The sequence below is a fragment of the Impatiens glandulifera genome, chromosome 4, assembly GCF_907164915.1.
Source record: "Impatiens glandulifera chromosome 4, dImpGla2.1, whole genome shotgun sequence".
Lineage (NCBI taxonomy): Eukaryota > Viridiplantae > Streptophyta > Magnoliopsida > Ericales > Balsaminaceae > Impatiens > Impatiens glandulifera.
The window spans coordinates 23,806,480-23,827,297 of NC_061865.1; the positions used below are offsets into that span (position 1 = coordinate 23,806,480).

General features: G+C 29.6%; 2 protein-coding genes across 2 annotated transcripts; one reads left to right on the forward strand and one right to left on the reverse strand.

Annotated features, from left to right (window-relative positions):
* Nucleotides 1-6,948: 6,948 nt before the first annotated feature.
* LOC124935996 (60S ribosomal protein L22-3-like) lies at nucleotides 6,949-8,238 on the reverse strand. Its single transcript, XM_047476447.1, has 2 exons — nucleotides 7,924-8,238; nucleotides 6,949-7,289 (listed from the first exon to the last, which is right to left on the reverse strand). Exons 1-2 carry the CDS (start codon nucleotides 8,154-8,156, stop codon nucleotides 7,145-7,147), a joined length of 378 nt encoding a protein of 125 aa, XP_047332403.1. The 5' UTR covers nucleotides 8,157-8,238; the 3' UTR covers nucleotides 6,949-7,144.
* A 10,207-nt stretch (nucleotides 8,239-18,445) lies between these two features.
* LOC124934968 (flowering-promoting factor 1-like protein 3) lies at nucleotides 18,446-18,939 on the forward strand. The gene has a single exon (XM_047475446.1). The coding sequence runs from the start codon at nucleotides 18,604-18,606 to the stop codon at nucleotides 18,937-18,939; it is 336 nt and encodes a 111-aa protein (XP_047331402.1). The 5' UTR covers nucleotides 18,446-18,603.
* Nucleotides 18,940-20,818: the final 1,879 nt, after the last annotated feature.

The window sequence follows — 20,818 nt, forward strand, 5'->3', positions numbered from 1 at the left end:
GAATACTTGGCCCATATGAAACAAGCAAAATTGGATCTGAAGGCACTCCAATAGGTCGTGAGTCTACTCTTCACAGTTCTAGGAATGCAAGCAGGAACCTAAAAAACAATATCATCAAAATTCGAAATGACCTGACCCTTGGGCTCAGAGCCACCTTTCGAGATGATGAACAGGAGAATCTTGGAATAAGTAATAAAGAAGCTCTTGAGAATGGACTGGGAAATCTTGGGTTTTGTGAAATCAAAAGATCAAGTGCAGAAGAAGACAATTTGGTCTTGAATAAGGCAGTGAGCCTTAATTCTGAAGTAGGGCGAATAAAAACCGATAACAAACATGAATCTAGTAGTGAAGAGGTTCAAAGTCAGAAAATACCTACTAAAGCAGAACAAGATGAAAACCGAAGACAAAGAAGAAAGATCATGGATCTAGAAGCTACTAAATCTATCACGGGAGAAGATGAGATCTACATGAGGCAACCCTCACTCAATGGCAATAGTATTCCATGTAATCAAACTGTAGCCATTGAGGATAGTGAGGCAAGTGATGCTTATGATTTCTCTGATGAAGAGGTCCAGGACAGTCTGGAAAGTCAGGAACCCAACACTTATATTCATTCATGAATATAGTGACATGGAACATAAGGGGACTCAATGACCCTCTAAAATGTAAAGAAATCAGGAGGATCATTGAGAATCAGAATATCACTATTATGGGTATTCTTGAGACAAAAGTCAAAAGTCGGAACGTTGATAAGGTTAGCAAACTGTGTATTGATAGTAGCTGGGAAATCATTCACAACTCAAATGACAAAACGGGCAGAATCTGGGTTATTTGGGATAACAAAGTTGTTGAGGTGATGACTCTTTTTTCGAATGATCAAGCAATCCTAGTGGAGGTCAAAGACAGAATCACAAGAATCGTGTTTAATCTTGCTATTATCTATGGTAGCAACTCAAGCACGGAAAGAAGACTCCTCTGGAATTGTCTTAGAAACTGGATCGGTATTGATAAATCTTGGGCTGTCCTCGGTGATTACAACGTAACTAGAAACGAATCTGATCGTAGCCCAGAATCTGAAATTACTCGGGATATGATTGAATTTAATGATTGCATCAGAGATATGGGTTGTATCGAGCCTACCAATTCTGGGAACTTCTTCACTTGGTCTTCTACGAGAGGGAATGAACAAATTAGAAAAAGTAGAATTGACAGATGTTTGGTAAATGAGAACTGGATTAGCCAATTTCCGAGAAGTCAACTTCATGTTTTGAATCCGGGTATATCTGATCACTGCCCGATTAAATTGTTCAGGGAAAAGGAAGAAAGGTTCAAAAGGCCCTTTAAATTTTTCAATTTTTGGATGGATAACGATAAATTCAAGGGTATCCTCGAAAGCGTATGGTCAACAGATGTCAGAGGTTCCAACATGTACAGGGTTTCTGAGAAGCTTAAGCTCCTGAAGAATCATCTCCAAAGCTTTGACAAGAAGAAGTTCAGCAATATCTCCAATAGAGTTCTGGCTACTAGAGGAGAACTGGAAGAGGTTCAGAAAAAGTTATTAATGGATGATAGTGATGAACAACTCAATGAAACAGAAAGATATGCGCTTGAAAACTTCAGGAAGCTGAGTCTGCTTGAAGAGAATTTTGTTAGACAGAAATCAAGACAGAGCTGGCTTTCGTTGGGTGACAAAAACACAGCTTTCTTCTACAGAAAATGCAAGGCTAGAAACATGAGAAACAATGTGTACAGGCTGAAGAATGATGATGGTGAATATGTTCAGGGTCAAAAGGGTGTCCAAGATCTGGCTATTGATTTCTATAAGCAGCTTATGGGTACAAGAAAGCAGCATCAAAGTCACCTGAATACCTTGTATCAAATTATTGATAGGAAAATCTCTGCAGAAGATAGTCGCGAGTTTATAAGGGTGGTCACGAAGGTTGAGGTTAAAGAAGCTCTGTTTAGTATTGATGGGAATAAAAGTCCGGGTCCTGATGGGTTTAATGCACAGTTCTTCAAAGATAATTGGTCGGTTGTGGGTAAAGATGTTACTGATGGGGTTCTGGAGTTTTTCAAAAACAGGAAGATGCTAAAGCAATGGAATACAGCGGTCCTAACCTTGATCCCCAAAACTGCGGTACCTGAGAAAGTACAAGATTTCAGACCAATTTTCTGCTGCAATGTGATTTATAAAATAATTTCAAAAATCATTTCTAAACGTTTTAAAAATGTTATAGGAAAAATAATAAATCTTAATCAATCTGTATTCATCCCCGGTAGGACAATCTCTCATATTATTCTTCTCATGCAGAGCCTATTAAAAGGCTACGGGAAAAAGAAAATATCCCCGAGAGTGGCTTTCAAAATAGATATCAAGAAAGCTTTTGACTCTGTTAGATGGGAAGCCATTCGAGACTTTTTGGTTGTTTCTGCTTTTCCTATGATTTTTATCGATTGGATTATGCAATGCGTTTCATCATCCTGCTTTGTTGTTAGCGTCAATGGAGTCCATAGAGGCTATTTCAAGGGTGAAAACGGGTTAAGGCAAGGGGACCCCCTCTCTTCTTACCTTTTCGTAGCTATCATGGCGATCTTTGAGAGCATCTTCGCGATGTTCCGAAAGAATCGTCCATACATCTTTCACCCATTTTGTGAGGTAGAGGAGGTAACACATTTATGCTTTGCTGACGATTTGTTCATTCTAGCGCACGCGGACGTTGATTCCATTAAAACTATTAGGGCTGCACTAACGTTCTTTTCTGAGGTAACAGGTTTAACTATTAATGAAAACAAAAGTGTGGCATTTTATGGAGGCGTGAAGGACGAAACAAAGCAGGACATCTTCAACATCATGGGCATCAAGGAAGGCAGATTTCCCATAAGGTACTTAGGAATTCCGTTAACTGCGAAGCAGATCGAAATCTCACACTGCAAGCCGCTGATTGAAAAGGTAAAAAACACGATATCTGGCTGGGCAGCGAAAAAACTTTCTTATGCAGGGAGGATCGAACTTATCAAAACCGTGGTTATGGGCATAGTTGGCTATTGGGCGCAGCAAATGGTCATTCCGAAGAAGGTAATGAAGGAACTCGACACACTGATGAGAAACTTTATCTGGGGTAATAGTGGAAGAGGAGGAAAGAAAGTCAAATGGACCGCTCTCTGCAAACCGAAGGACGATGGAGGCATCGACTTGAAGAACTGTATCGAGTGGAACAAGGCTCTAACCTTCAAGCAACTGTGGGCTTTGGAGCGCAATCAGGAGTCACTATGGATCAAATGGGTGCATACGAGATTTATGAAACACGAAACCAGCGTCTGGACCTGCAAAATTCATGAAGGTATGAGTTGGTCTCTAAAAAAGATTCTTAAACTAAGAAGCGATATTGCAGATCTTTATGACATCCGACTAGAGGACGGGAAAGGCACTCTATTCTGGCATGACCCTTGGTTTGAAAACCAGCCTATCATCGACAAGGAGCAGTTTCAAAATACTCGTATCAGAAGGGACTGCGCAAAAGCGAAAATCAGAGACATCAAATACGGGAATTGGAACTTGCTCTTAAGAAGAATTCCAGAAGGAAAGAGGATACTTGATCATATAAGTAACATACAACTACACGACAGACCGGATATTCATGAATGGAAAGCTGAGGACAATGGGAAGCTGGTATTGAAGAAAATATGGGAGGTAATCCGGGAAAAAGCGTAGAAAGTAGAATGGGCTCCTCTTGTATGGTCAACAAAGATTATCCCTCGACATCAGTTCATCCTATGGCTCGCCTTCTGGGAAAGACTCAGCACACGTGATCGTATCAGTAAGTATATGAGCATCCCGGACGCGAGCTGTCTTCTATGCATAGGAAATGAAGAAACCATAGATCACCTATTCGGGAGCTGTTGTATTGCTTCGGAGCTTTGGGACAGATTCTATAAAAGCCTGGAGCTGATCAGTTTCCCGAGCAAATGGAATGAAATCAAAGAAGCGGCACTACTCAAAGCCAAGGGAAATAGATTTGCAACAAGCGTGTTCAAGTGCGGCTTTGGAGCAGTGGTGTATAACATTTGGCAAGAACGGAATGCAAGGGTATATGACAGAACCCGCAGGAGCATTGACGAGTTATGGAAAGATATTGTATCGAATTGCAGCGCCCTCGCGGGAACGTGGAGAGGAATTCCAAGCACGGAGCAGAACTGGAATATCTGTAGGAACTGGAATTTACCGTTTTTTAAACTCACTAGAATTGAAAGCATTGTAAACAGATAATTCATTTACGTTTTTAGCTTTTATTCAGAATGTTACGACTTCAAAATCATTCTAGGCCTGTCTAGAATGATCTCTTAAACTCGTGGGTTTTTTTTTCCCGTTTTTGGGAATTTTTAATGAAATGACGCTAAGTTGTTTTCCCAAAAAAAAAAAAATTGTGTAAACTATATCCTATTAAAGACATGGGTGATATTCATTATTTTCTTGGAGTTGAAGCAACTCGAACTCCTAGTCAAGTTAGATATATTTCCACAATCCTTAAGAGAGCTAATATGGTGGATGCAAATCCACTTCACACTCCTGTTGCCACTAGGTCTTCTCTTTCCAAACATGATGGTGAACCCTTGAGTGACTCACTTCTCTATCGAAGCATTGTTGGCGCTCTTCAATATCTTACTCTCACACGTCCTGAGCTCGCCTTAGCAGTTAATCGAGCGTGTCAGTTTATGCACTCTCATACCACTACTCATTGGGCAGCTATAAAATGAATATTACGTTATCTTCGGTGTACACCATATCATGGATTACAAATTCGGTCATCGTCACAACTTTCTCTTACAGCATATTTTGACGTTGTTTGGGACGAATGTCCTGATGATCATCGATCCACCACTGACTATTGTGTATTTCTTGGAGACAATCTCATTTCCTGGAATTCTAAAAAGCAACAGGTTGTTGCTCATTTTAGTGCAGGGTCTGAATATCGTGCATTGGATCATGCTACTGCTGAACTTTGTTGGCTTCAATCTCTTCTAGGGGAACTTCATGTCACTCAGCTGAATCGTCCTCCTATTCTATGGTGTGACAACATTGATGCTACATTTCTCTCTACAAACCCTGTCTTTCATGCTCGTACCAAACACATTGAGATTGATTTTCATTTTGTTCGTGAACGTGTTGCTTGTAAGACACTTATCATTCAATACATCTCAACTCGTGATCAGATGATAGATATCCTTACTAAAGGTCTTTCATCTAAATGCTTTTTCATTTTTTCATGACAAGCTCACAGTCTGTGCCACCCCGTTTCGCATGCGGGAGGATGTTAAATAACAAAACTTACTATCGGTATCAACAACAGAAATTAACCACAAGAGTTAATTTATCTGTAGTTACTTACTTGGGTATATCAAAGGCCACATTGATTAATGTATGTATATTTATTGATCATTATATTATGTATTTAATCATTGTAACCCCATGTACTAATCAAGAAAAACTGTCAAAAAGTTATTTACGGCTAAAACATATAATTCTATCTATCTTTTATTTCTTTCGTTGTATGATTGATGTTTTTTTTTTCCTTTTCTTTAAAGCTATGATCAGTTTAGAAGTGACTAATATCTTCTCCAACGAAGATATAATTGTTGAACAATTTCCTTCTATCGACATGCAACAACAAATATAGTGTATGAATGAAAGAATGGGTATAGTGTAGGAATGAATGGGTTAGTACGACATAAGATTGATGAGCGGAACAAAATATTTTTACTTTAAATTTAAAAAAAAAAACAATATATAATAATTATCTTAAATAAATTTCAAATATTTTTCTACTTAATATATTTTTTTTAACATTTATAATGATATTTTTAACAATTATTTAACAAATATTAAAATAAAAATAATATATATAATACTTTTTATCTTTTTGTTATTAATATTTTGAAATTATTCATTAAAATATGTATAAAAATAAATTCATAAAATAAATTAAGTATATTTATTCAAATATAAATTAAAAATAATTAAAATCTATTAAGTATTACTTAAAAAAGATAGTTTAAAAAGTTAATAAATATTTATTATTTTAATTTATAATATTATAGTTAAATATTTTATACAAATTATTATATAATTATCATTAAATAAAAATAATAATTAATATTATTTTTTTTAAATAAATATTATTGAATAAAACAATGAAATGTTTAATAAAATAAATTTAAAAGAACAAAAAATAATTTGAAATATATTTATTTAACTATAATAACTTTATATTATATATGAGGGAATAATATATTTTAGTTTTATATATATATATATATATATATAAATATATATATATATATATAAATATATATATATATATAAATATATATATATAAATATATATATAAAGTAATAAATCTTATAGATCACTTCCGTAATTAAAATTCTAAAATAAAGGCATTCAAATACGTGTTGAACGAATTGATATTATTAAATTTATAATATATATATATATATATATATATATATATATATATATATATATATTATTTTTTTTAATATTATTTTATTTAAATTAATATAATTTTTAAGTGAATTAAAAATTTGTGCAAAGATTTCAAAACAGTGCAAATATTATTATTTTTAACATTATTTAATATCAGAATTTAAAAATATTTTATTACTGAAATAACAAAAAAAACAATTTATTAAGAAAACTCAGATTATATTAAAAAAGATTATCTTCCAATTTCTCATCATCTAAAACAATAATTTTTTTTTATAATAATTCAATCAATTGAAATCATAAATAACTTAGAATTTCATCAAACTATTTGAAAAAAATTCAAATAAAAATATAAAATAAAACATAGCCAAATATGCTTGGGGACCGAGGATAGCAAGAATATGCTGACTGCTTGCCAGAATTCTAATATGATGAGAATATGTGAATGAAAAGAGGAAATGAATTCTTCATCATGATATGAAAATGATTATTAATGTTGAAATTTTAATTTGCTAATAAATAAACCTCAAACAAAACTTGTCAAAATAACAAAACAAAACTATAGATAACATAGCCAAGGACAAATATAGGCCATTTTTAGTTCCAAAGAAAATTCACCACAAACATAGAAATTGGGAGATAAAAGATCGATGATTAGCCTATTCTTCTTCCTCGCCCTCATTCTCAGCAATGTTGAAGTATCTTAGCTCATACACATTGCGGTCTTTGTTTGCTGCAATCACTCGTAGCCAATCGCGAACATTGTTCTTCTTCAAGTATTTCTTTGTCAAATACTTTAGATACCTGACAAACATAGATATTATATTCAAATGTGACCATTCTAAACAATGGCAAAAGAGATTAACTTCATAACCAATATTAGGTTCACTCAGTCTATAAATGTTAATATTGAGTCTATAAATGTTAATATGCTATATTTGAATTTCAATGTGACCTTTACAGATGTTAAGGTAAGGAATATAAGAACTCCATCTGATTTCAAATAATGGCATCTCTAAGACATGTAAACAATGACCAAAGATGAAAACTTCAAACCCTTTAAGAGGTTAACAGAATCATGAATAGAATTGCCTAGTCAATACCCAATAGGTTTCAGCACATTTTGATTATGTATCAACTTACAGAATCTAAATACATGATATAGAAGTGATGGTTCGAATATGATAACCTATTCATTTTAATGTAACCCTTCTAGATGTTCATGAAGGAAAGTTAGAACTCCATCTGATATAGGGTGTTGTATTCATCTGAAAGGCGAATTCAATAAGGGCCAGAGAGGTAAACTTCAGTCCCATTATGAAACTCACAAATCTCTATCAAAACTGTTTAACAGGCTATAAAAACGGAGAATTTCTTAACACCATAATCCTATACCGAACGAAAAAACAGGCATTTAAAGATATAATGTAATAAGTACCTCTTAGAGAAATTGGCATCGGAAGTGACGATGATCTTGTTCTTCTCACGCGTAATCGCGACGGTATCACCTAAAGCACCAGCCTTTCCACCAACTTTGATGCGCTCTTGAAGGAACTTCTCCAATGAGGCGATTTCCATGATCTTGTCCTCAACTGGCTTAGAGCAATCAAGGGTGAAAGTGACTCCCTTCTTCTTCCCCTTAGGTCCATTGGATGCAGATCCTCGACTCATTTTGTCTAGTCTCTTTTCTGCAAATGAATCTTTCAGAGAGAAGAAGCTTACCTAGCGACGACGGTGAAACAAGAACTAGTGAAAATGGTTTTAGGGTTCTTATTTTGTGAAGCATTCCCTGTTGGGTTAGGGTTTCCGATTTTGTCTAACCTAATGGGCTGGGCTTTGCATCATTTAAAAGTCCATTTAAAAAAATATATATTCTAAATTTATGTTTGAAATAAATTATAATTTTATTATATATTTTATTTTTAATTTATACTTAGATTATTTCTCTTATTTTTATTTTAAAAGTCTAATTTTTATTTTGCATTGAATTGATCATTTTTCTAAAGATTATTCATCTCTCTATCACACAATATTATATTTTAGTGCATAATCAATAAATTAATTTATTTTTGTTTACAATTATATTGTATTCTTTCTAACTAGATAACTAACTGCACCATAGTTAATGTTTCTATAAATTTAGTTATTTGGCATACTAACTTTTAAGTTAAAATTTTAAATTCTCTTATTTTCTTTCTATAACTTTTACACTGAAATTTTAAATTCTTTTACAAAATATTCTTAATATCCTAGTTATTGTTATCGCTATAACTAATTTTTCGTTAAAATTAAGGTAACTTGTTGCGCTCACATAGTTTATAAATATTCTCTATCCATCTAACATATAATATAATATAGGTTTAGTAAGTAAAAAATTAAAATTAGAATTAGAATTTCTTTAAAATCCAAACTATTCATAATTTTCAATTCTACTTTTTTTTTCCGAAATTTTAATTACAATTTTTGCCTCTATATTTTCTAAACAAAAATATAATTTTATTTTACCATTTACAACATTGTTAAACCAATAATCTCTTTTAGTTTAAAAAGTTAAAATGTCGAACAATATTTAAAAAAAAAAATAGTATGTTAACATTTAGAACTAGTATGTTTTGTTTTGAAGTTAACAAGTTAATTGTCGATATTTTTTTTCTAATTTAGGAATTAAAATTTTGAACTAATATTTTTTAATTTAATAAATTAACAGGTCGAACAAACTGCTTCAAACAAATATCTTCATTGATAATATATATTAAGTTTTTATTGTATATTTTTTAAACATAGAAATTGAAATTGCACCTATAATTTTTTCAAACATAATAATTGAATTATATTTTAATGTTAATTTTAATAAAATTGATGACAATTCCAATTTTACTCGTCTAAATAGACCATAATTTTTTTTTTATAATTTATAACATATATATTTTCTTAAAAAAACTTATAAAATCATTTAAAATTATAATATTTACTTAATATAATTAATCATTTAGATGAAAAGAAACTTATTAAGAAATTAACTTAATAATTAAAAAAATTAAATTAATACTCATTAATCATATAAATTAGATTTTTTTTTATCTATTTAAATTTTTTAATACATTTAAAAGAATTAAGGTTTATAAAATTTTGTGATAAAAAAAACAACTATTTAACTACAAAAATAAAAGAAAGAGATACATGTGAATAAGTGAAGATAAAAGATAAATGATTATTCAATTAAAATACATAAGGGAGAAAATTGGTGACGTATCAGAGGTATACTTATTCCAACTAACTACTATATTTTGTAAGTATTTTTAAACATGATTCAAGTTTATGCCTATTTGGACCGAATTAATTAAATATTTCCAAACAAACGAATAATAATTTTAAAAAAAATTATTTAACTACAAGAATAAAAGAAAGAAAGGTGTGAGTAAGTGAGAGTATGAGAGAAATAATTCTTCAATTAAAAAACACAAAGTAAAAAAAATAGTGACTTTAAATGTATTTAGAACTAGACTCATTACTACTAACTACTATATTTTGTAAAGCGTTTCTAGACGTGATTCAAGTTGATGTGTATTTAGACCGAATTAAAGGTTTCGAATCACATTTAAAAATGTTTTACAAAATATAAAATATATTAGTTAGTTGAAATGAGTCTAACTCTAAATACGTTTAAAGTCACCAATTTTCTTAGTGTGTTTATTAATTGAAGAATCATTTCTCTCACACCCTCACTTACTTACACGTCTCTCTTTCTACTATTTTTGCAGTTAAATAGTTGTTTTATTAGTTTGAAACCTTTAATTCGGTCCAAATATGCATAATCTTGAATCATGTTTAGAAACACTTTACAAAATATAGTAGTTAGTTAACTCTAAATAAGTTAAAGTCACCAATTTTCTCACTTTAGTTGAAGAATCATTTCTCTCCTACCCTCACTTACTCACACACCTCTCTTTCTTTTATTTTTGTAGTTAAATAGTTGTTTTATTTTAAAATAAATACAAAACAAAAGATTACTTGTACGATTTTTCTCCAAGATCGACACTATTTTTACATTGTTTATAAATCTATCACCGAGGTTGATTGTCCCATATATTTAAGGGTGACTAAATCTATTTTTTTTTTTTTAAAAAAAATTACTTTTATTTATAAGATATGCTAGAAAATTGTCTAAGTGTATGATAGTTTCAAACTTTCCTAATAATTATTTTTCCATCAAGAAATATAGAATCCATAAAACAATAACAGCTAATTTTTATTCTAATATCCTCAATTTTCCTAATAACTAGTTGGTGAAATTAGAAAGAAAAAATGCAATAAACTAAAGTGTAAAATAAGATAATACTAAGTTAAAGAAGAACATTAGGAGAATCCAAGTTTTACTCATTCACAATTAAAGAATATCTTTAATACCATAATAACTGGATTTTTTTTATTATCAAGAACACACTGGTGTCAATACAAGTTACTAAAATTATATAAAAAAAACTAGTTAAGATAGAAGTGATCAAATTGAATTTTATTATATAATTTAAAATCCAACTCTATTATCTCTATTATACTATATATATTCCACTTTATATCTGATGTATTAGATGATCAGATATTGTGTTAATTTAATAATATTTAAAAAAAAAATATGTGGTCATATTAATCAATATATGTGAAAACTAATTTTAATCAAACAAAATTAACCATAAATCTCAATATAATAATAAATTTAAACCATTTTTTATTAAATAAAGATGAATATAAAATTTATCTTTACATCATAATTTTAATTAATAATTTTTTTGTGTGGATCAAATGAGTTGAATAGATTATATATCCAAACATATTAAAAAAATATATTTTTTAAAAATGACATTTTGAATATTAAAAATAATAAGAATAGTTTAACCACCATGATAAAATATAACATGAAAAAATAAAATAAAAAAGAACAAGAATACAAGCAGTTACCAATAAGTTATCGAGCTCGTAGGTGTTCGAGAAGAACGGTCAACTTCCAGACTGACTCTACTCGATTTTCGAAACGAATATCAAAAAGTTTCATAATAATAACATTATAAATGATACACACTCGAAAACTAGAATTATTATCGATTGACAATTTCTATCTACATAGATAGTTCAATAGAAAATAATTGGGATGATACCGAAGTATGTAGGCATGTCATATTACCCACATCAATATAAACTTACTAATAATTATTCAAAGATTCAGACATACCTAGTGAATCTCAATAATACTGCACAAAAGATTTTAAATACTAGTCACTCATCGACAATGCAACATCCTCATGACAGATACGACTTATCATAATACACTTTTTTCATACACATATTATTCATAAGAATTAACCGTGAATAACTCCATACAAAGAGCAAGATATTGGATAGAATATTTGACTCTCAAAACTTTTACCAACAAAAATAATATGTAATTATCCTTAGCAAACAAATTCTAACCATGCTCCACATAGAAACTATCAATATTTTACCAACACATAATATTTTGTTCAGACAGGGACACTTATTTGTGTTCTATCAAAAGTAAACTCTATTATGAAAAAACTCTAAATAATGTTTAACCTCTTTCTATATCTAATTCATCTAACAAAACCATTATACCAGATATCAAATATGTCTAAACTGTGGAATATCTACATAGCAATCGAAACAAGCTCATGATACGTTGCAACTTAGCTTTTGATACTACACAAAATATCGTTTTAAAAAGTGATCGAAAAACTATACTCCACAATGAATATATATTTTTCACGAAAACTTTTGTCAACCTCATCCTTCTTTTATTTTAAACAAAATCTGAAAAAAATATGTAACTTATTAAGATTAAATCGAAAATCGGAATATACACGGTTGTTGGGTTTATTTAATAATTAAACATTTATATCCTATCAAAAACTTATATTTGAACATATATACAACTCATGATTAAATATTTTCCATATCAGATCTGATCAATATAAATGTTCACCTCTAACTCATAAATGTATTTACTTAAAACCAATATATTGAGCAATAGTCATTACCATACCTAATGTATTAATCAACAAGTTGTTATCATAAGTTAACATTTCAATAAATTTGCTTTTCGTGAAGGTATTGATCCCGAATCCCAAATGCCTGGGGCTTTAATCTTTATCCCCTTACAAATAATCTAATCAAATTAATTATTGATAGTTAGTAATCCCATTTTAACTTTTCAATTAAATAGTTAAATTCCAATAATAAAATAGCATATTCCATTTTCTTTTCTCCAGCACTTCAATATTATTCTCCTTAACTTTTATGGTAATATTCTCAATTTTGTACTTTTGGGAGAAAATTCCAATTGATAATTATATATTAACTATTTCTAAGAATGTAGATTTCCTTTGTACCTTGTCCAATGAAGTACCTTGATAGTGCATTAATTTAATTATAATGGGAAGAATATATTCATTTTATGTAGCAAAGTATTGCTTAATTTCTTTAATTAATGTCTTCTTCTATACGCAATGTATAACCACGATTTCCACTTAGATAAAAGCAATTTAAATATGCTCAATTTTTATTATTTTTTACGTCTCTATTAGTGTTATACAACTTAAGAGTCTCGATAATATAATAACATATTCTACCAAATAAATTGTCGATTTGACATACGATTTGAAGTAGCTTCATCCAACCTAATACATTAGATTATCAAAATAAAGTCATTTTATTCTTTTTATCCTAACCTATTGAATTCAATAGCATATTCTACTTCAATTTCACTTGAACAAGACTCATCTCTTCTTAAACACAATATGCAATAAAAAGCAGAGGTTAATATAGATGGGCATTTTCTTTCTGTCACTTAACATGAAAAAGAAAAATGTTACTAAAAAGACTATAATATGTCCCACCTAGCTTCTTTTAAGGTAATAAAAAGTTATAGATGCATGCTTACATGTTATTCATATGATGCAAGCATTTTTCCATTATCAAAAGCATGATAACATAATGAATGTAATTTTTTTTTAGTTAATGGTATTTTAAGGAGAATAAGAAAGTGATGACAAATAGAACTCACAAATACTAGCCAAAACACTTACAAAAATGTAGTTTAAGGGTGTTGTGACATTTGTGATTCTTCATTTCCATTAATATAAGCATAGTGTAAGCCTACTATTCCAACATATTCTATTTTATTGTATTAAAATGTAAAAGAAAAAAGAAAAGAAGATGGATTGGAAACAAAAATGGTGTTTTATTCTAGTTAATTAAGAAGATGGATTGTGAGCGATATGGTTCGTCAGTATTAGCAAGTTGTGATGCCTGTGGAAGCAACAATAGACTTTGTTCTTTGAGGAGAATGAAAAAAAAGGAAAGTGAAATTTAATAGTACAAGCCAAGGTGACGCGTAGGCCTCATGGAACCCTCGGGTTCAGTTGATCGATGTAACACACAATGATATTGATGATCATGTTGAGGTTGAGGTTGAGGTCTTACATAATACATTGTGCATGACGAGCATTGCCACATGTTAAGACATTATATGGAAGAGGACCAAAGTGCAGCTGTTCAGAATGTGTCACGGGGTAAGATGGTTGTTGAAGATTTAAGGTGGGGGAGGAATTTCATTCGTTAGTGATATAGTCTTTTGGAAGACCTCGTAGTGGAGGATTCTGATGAGAATAAGAGAACATAGCAGAAGGAGGCTCACGAATTGGTCACGATGTTCAATTCAAATGCATCTGAAAAGTGCATCAATGAACAAGTGAATCGCAATGATAAAACAAATAATAGAACAAAAATGTGAGTAAATTGTGAGCAATTAAGGAAGTGTTCAAACTATGCACGGATGTTAATTATGATATGAAGAATCCTAGTACAAGACCAAACATGGAAGTTGTGTGTCGACTCTACGATTCACCAATTATCGGTTTTTTTTTATCAAAAATATATAGTGATCTTTTACGTATTTTTTAACTTATTTTTTCGAATAATTTATGGAAAATAATATTATAACATGAATTGAACTAATTTATTTTTACGAATTTTATATTTAGTTACAATTTCGCAATTAAAAAAATCAATAAAATGTTAAAAAAGTACATCATGAAGTTTCATTGCATAACATAAGTTATTGATGATTTGTATCGTCAACTTGTTTTTTTTTTAGATTGAAGAAAGTCAAATTGTTCTAATCTTTTCTCATACTCTTATTTTTAGTTAATGTTGTAATATAATGTTTTGATGTGTTTGTAGGGTTTGGATATGATTGGAAAAGTTTTACTTTCATTTGAAATTATTATGAATCGAAATGTATGGGACTTTAAGTTTGGGTTCTTGGCTCTAGGTATTATTAGTGCATGATATCATGCATTTCAAAAGGTTATGTCTAATTGATGTACATTTGTTTTTGTATTATAATTATGCACAAATAATGAATTTTTTTAATTAACTAGTAGAGAGATTATTTCATAATATGTTTATTTTTTTCTAAATCAAGAAAAGAATCACATAAATGCTAATGAGCTCTATAATTCTCTCCATGTAAATATGCATTTCAAAATAAATTTCAATGAACATGCTTTATTATAATATTTATATTTTTTTAAGCCAAATAACACATTTATTATAAGTTAACTAAATTGAGAACTAATTTTATTCGATTGATTAAGTTGCTTCAGCAATTTCTAGTCTTCATCTATCCGGTGTTTCATCCCATAATGAATCTCCCAAAAGTTCTTTATTGAACTAGGCATATCTTATTCCCCAAATTGAGGTAGAACAAATATGAGAAATAAGTTTTAAATGAAAGTAAATCTCATGATTATTGGATCATAGATGTATTTTCTCTAAAATTCAACCATTAGTGATGAAGATCACCATAAAATGCACATGAGTTTGCCTCCACATGAATAAATATCATGCCTAAATGTTTGGCCTTTGAAATTTAATTAATTAAGATTGATCATTGGTAAGTGTGAATTGTAGTGATTTAATATATGTTCATTTGAATTTCAAAGCAAAGAATTCAAGTGTTCACACTCTTTATATATCTGTTTAAGTAATATTAACTAAGCAACATGATTTTGAAATCTTATCATAAATTAGGTATATGCTATTTCAAGTTTCAACATTATTCGAGTGTGGTTGGGATTGAGGATCAACAAAATGAAACGAACTTCTTTTCCAATTGTGTGTTGACATAGGCTTAATCATTTAGTAAGGAACAAGAAATATTTTTCAAGATCTCTTCGTAGAACATTTCATAAACAAGTTTGAAGCTTATTAGATCGGTGTTTTCAATCATACTGTGGATCATTCATTCTTCTTGGAATACCATGTGAATTAATTAATTTAACATTTTAAAAAAATTAGTCCAACTATTTCACTTTATATTAAATAGAATATGAGTGACATTTATTCCACTCTACTATTAGATGGAATATGGGTGACATTTTTACATGTGTTGGAACTTGTACCTTATCTATAATATAAAACCAAGAGGGAAAGGATAAAAAAAAGGTCACACAGTCAAAAGAGTTAGGCAAAATTTGAGCATTGGGGTTGATTTCAAAATTTCAATTTATATTTATATCATGTGTCATCAATAATTAATTAATGTATACAATTAGCACCTCTGGCTAATTGAAAAGTCGAGATATTATATATTGACTTTGTCAAAAGATAAATTATCTAACACAAACAATGACAAAATTTTATTTGGTACAAGATGAATTGTAATTTTCTTTTTTAAAGTAAAATGCATTGAGCCGAGAGATTGGAAAGTTCTACAATTCTTGTACGTGGAGCTTTTCAACTTTGTTTACAAATCAATATCGACTAATATATCTTAGATCTTACACCGAATAAATACTTTCGTCTAATATAATTATCTACTTGCAAGAATTAAAAAATGTTTCACACTATAATATTAAAGAATGAATATCAAATATGCCACTAATTTCATCAAATTCCCCCAACCCAATTGAAACTATTTTCTTGGGAATTTGGTGAAAACCGAAATGCCTTTTCTTTTGTCAAATATTGACATCACAAACCTCCAACCCTAAAACGAATATGGGAATATAATACATGAGATTAGCAATAACAATTGTATCATTACAAACCAAATGAAAATAGTAATATCATACTTAAAAGTCGTTATCATTGTATTAAACAAACGAGATAGTTCAATTATGCTCCCCTTTAATATTGATAAAAAAGGAGTTATAGCATACTATTTGTGAGACTATTCGATTCTCAATTTAATCTAGTGTGAAGATTCTTCTACTAAAATAAGAAATAAGAGATTCCCCCTCAATCCAATTTATACCAGCATCCAATATCAATGCATTGTTTCCAACTTTTGGGGACCCACGTCTTTATGTGGGAATGCCCCTAAACCGCCCATATTTAAGTCATGTTTATTTAGGGTTACATTCGTTAACAGTACTTAGATGGACTATTTAATATGTGACATGAATACAGTTATAATAATAAGGTTATCTAATTCGATTTCACAACTTCATTCATGTAAAATGTTTGACATGAATGGACATATTTTAAGTGTAATGGTGTTCATGTAGTACATATTTATATTCAATTTAAGAAACTGATGTTTTTATTAATTGTTAAAGTTATGTAATTGAAATACTCCAATGTAAAAATTAAAATTAGGTTAACTAGAAAACAAATTATGTCTTTAGTTTTCTTCTTTTTTACAAAATTATTATTGATAAATTAAAACAAAACTACAAATCAAAGACTAGACTAGTATTAAACCCTAAATAAATGTGACGAAAAAGATCATCTATTATTGGATTCGGAATTTTTTTGTATCACTTACGGCGATATATGATTGCAAATTAAGAAATGTTTCATTTATATTGGGTGACTATTTGAAACCTTTGAATGTCTACCAAAATATTTTCTTTGGTAGTGTCATCCGCATATATAGATGTTCTTAGTGATAATATTCTTATGAGTAAAGGTTTCACCACTTTTAGCAATCATGCACATTTTTCATATGACTTCGGATTTGTCGACTTCTCACATCTTTCTGTGTTACTATTTTGTTATTGAGATACGTAAACTTTTATGTAATATTCTCGACGTTGAGTGGATGATCATAAATTCTTTTATTGTGATATTTTGAGAGAGTTTGACCAACTATTATATGGATTGTGAAGAATTAATGTATCGCGATTACTATTTGTTGATGTATTGTCTAGTTTGAATATAGATTTTCCTTATTGAGATATGGTTAGGGTTAATTTTACTAGTGATATTGCTTTTACATTGGCTCTCAATTAACTTAAATAATATTATATTTTTTCATCTATTAATTTTGTGTGTTTATCGAGTTTTCGTCTCTAATTTATTCTCTTTAATTTTTCCTCAAGTATTTCTTCAATTTTTAGAAAATGATGATTTTTTTTATTAATAAAGAAATAAAACAAATATTGTGAATAAATAGACAAATAATATTCTTAACTAGTTAAGTTAATTTTCAAAGAAAAGAAAAAAAAACATTTGTTAAACAATATTTTTGAAAAAATAATACAAACTCAAGGTCAAATAACCAATTTTGAGTGTAAGTAGCAACACCATTTTTTTTATCACCTTCAAAGTTTCTATTTTGAAAAAAAATATTATTCTTTTAATTTCGTTAATTGTTATCTTTATCGCTTGTTGAATGCAAACATATCCACCGAAAAAAGAGATTTAGAATAATAATTCTATAAATCTATAGATGTTTAACCTAATTAGTAATATCAAATGTTAATTTACAAGTAACGTTTCGAATTTTGATGCAACACTAAAACCCTTTTTATTAAATAAAATAAAAGTTAGAATATGAAGTACCATGCCGCAGTCTTATTTTTGTAAGGGTTTCTAGTCATATAGAGTAACCAAACATGGGACCCGCCTAAGCTTATTCTGATACCATCCAACCTAAACAGCCCATGCTAAAGTATAAGTGCCCTTTAATATTTAATCCTATCATCTCTCCTTATACCCTTTATATACCCCTTACTCTTATTTTGTCCTTCCCCACATTATTCTTCAAGCTTAAACCATCCATTGGCACACTAGCTAGCCAGCTCTAACTTTCTAAATCATGTCTGGCGTTTGGACATTCAAAAATGGTGTGGTTCGCCTTGTCGAGAACCCTGCTGGTTCGGACTCCAACCAAAGCTCGAGCCAACGTAAGAAGGTCTTGGTCCATACATCCACTGACGAAGTGATGACTTCTTACTCGGTTCTTGAGAGGAAACTTCTCGCTTTAGGATGGGAGAGATATTACGATGATCCTGACCTACTTCAATATCATAAGAGATCGACAGTTCACCTTATTTCTCTCCCGAGGAACTTTAGTAAGTTTAAATCCATGCACATGTATGACATAGTTGTCAAGAATAAGAACATCTTTGATGTTAGAGATACTACCGCCTAGAGCCAACCATCCTCGTTTCATTTTTGTCGACATTGTTTACGGTTTGACTTGCATGTTTGTTTGTGTGTACTTAAAAAAAAGTTGGTAGATTTTATAAGTGTGATACTTTAGCTTAATTGGGTTGTTGGTAAATTTAAGTTTGTTTTGGAACTAGGGTTATGTTTGCTTGGTTTTTTTAATTTATGACATTGTTGTTTAATGAAATTTGTCTTTGTTTTGTGTGGCTTTTATGTTTTAGTTTGGTAAGTACAACTTGAATGTGTTGTTAGTATATTATTACAAGTACAAGCTCTAATTGAACTGATCAGTGTTATTCTGGTAAAGAAAACACATAAAACGTATACAAATTCTCTATATTAGCAAAGATGGTACCTAATAGACTAAATATTACATATAAATCAAACAAAACAAATTACAAAAGTCTAGTTCAATTTAAGTTATTTAAATAATTTTAAATAATCCAAACTTAAATACATTTTAATTTTTTCACTCAATAACTTAACTTTTGACTTATACTAAACAAGATTATTCAATTAATTCAAATTCAAACAAAGACCTAATAAACGAAGATAAATAATAGAAACTCATCAACTAATCATTTTTCTTTTAACTTATAATGTAAATCAACATAACTTTTGTAGAGTTTGTAAATGATTGATACAAACATTGAGAATAACAAAATTAAAATATAAAACAAGAAAAATTGTAACCAATTTTCATGATTCTGCGTCAAATGATATCAAATAACAGAAATCGAGAACATGACATATATATATATATATGTATGTCGCAATAAAAAGAAGAAGAAAAAAGAATCTAACTGGAGATCGTCAAATAAGAAAAACCCAAGCTACATACGATGGTGTTACCATCAAGATTGTTGAAGAAATATAATTTGAAGATATATTTTTTTGAGAAAATCTATCCCCTTAACATTAGGGATAGATTGTTTGAATCTTTGAATCAGGAACAAATTAATTATACATTAATAAATTAAGGAGTCGAATCTCTTCATCTCACAACAAAAAATGATTTAAATTTGTTTGATTCATTAAGCAAAATAAAAAAGATAATTAAAAAAATAGGGTAGCCTTTGTCCATTCAAATGGCTTTGCTTGCTTACAACGACCAGACGACACGTGTCTATTCCGTAGCTTTCTATCAACTTGTTGTATTTCCCTTAGGACAGCCTTTCAAAGCCTTGTTTGTTTGATCTAGGATTATTTGAATAACAAGAATGCTTATTTCTAAATAACTTTAAAGCTTGGTCTTTTTTAAAAAAAATATATATATAACAATAACCAATCATTTTTTTTAATCAATTCTTCTATAGATAGCATCACTAAAATTATTAATTAAAATACTAAAACGAGAAATAATAAGGATAGTAAATTTATGTGAGAGAATGACTAACGTAATATGATTGCCTGAAAAATTAATAAAATTTATCTCTCTTCTTCTCTTCCTCACACTTATTCATTTTTTCTATCTAATAATATATGGGCCTGTCCTAAATTGGGTTTATTGGTTTATTTTGAATAAAATGAAAAAAAAAAAAAAACTTTTATGAAATATGGATAAGTTTATTTGGGTAGAATGAGTTTTGAGACATTTAAGTCCTCACTGTGGTTAAAAATTGCAGAAACGTGCCACTAGGTAATAGAGTTTAATAATTTAAAATTTAGAAATTTTGATAAGGATAAAATGATATTTTAAATAGAAGAATTGAAATGATGGAAAAGAAGAGAAAAAAAAAACAAATTTAATCTAAAATAAACACATGCCTATGATGTGAAGTAATTATTTCTCCAATTTTCTCTCTCAATATCAATCCTCTTATCAAAATACATTTTATTTTAAAAATATATATAATTTATCT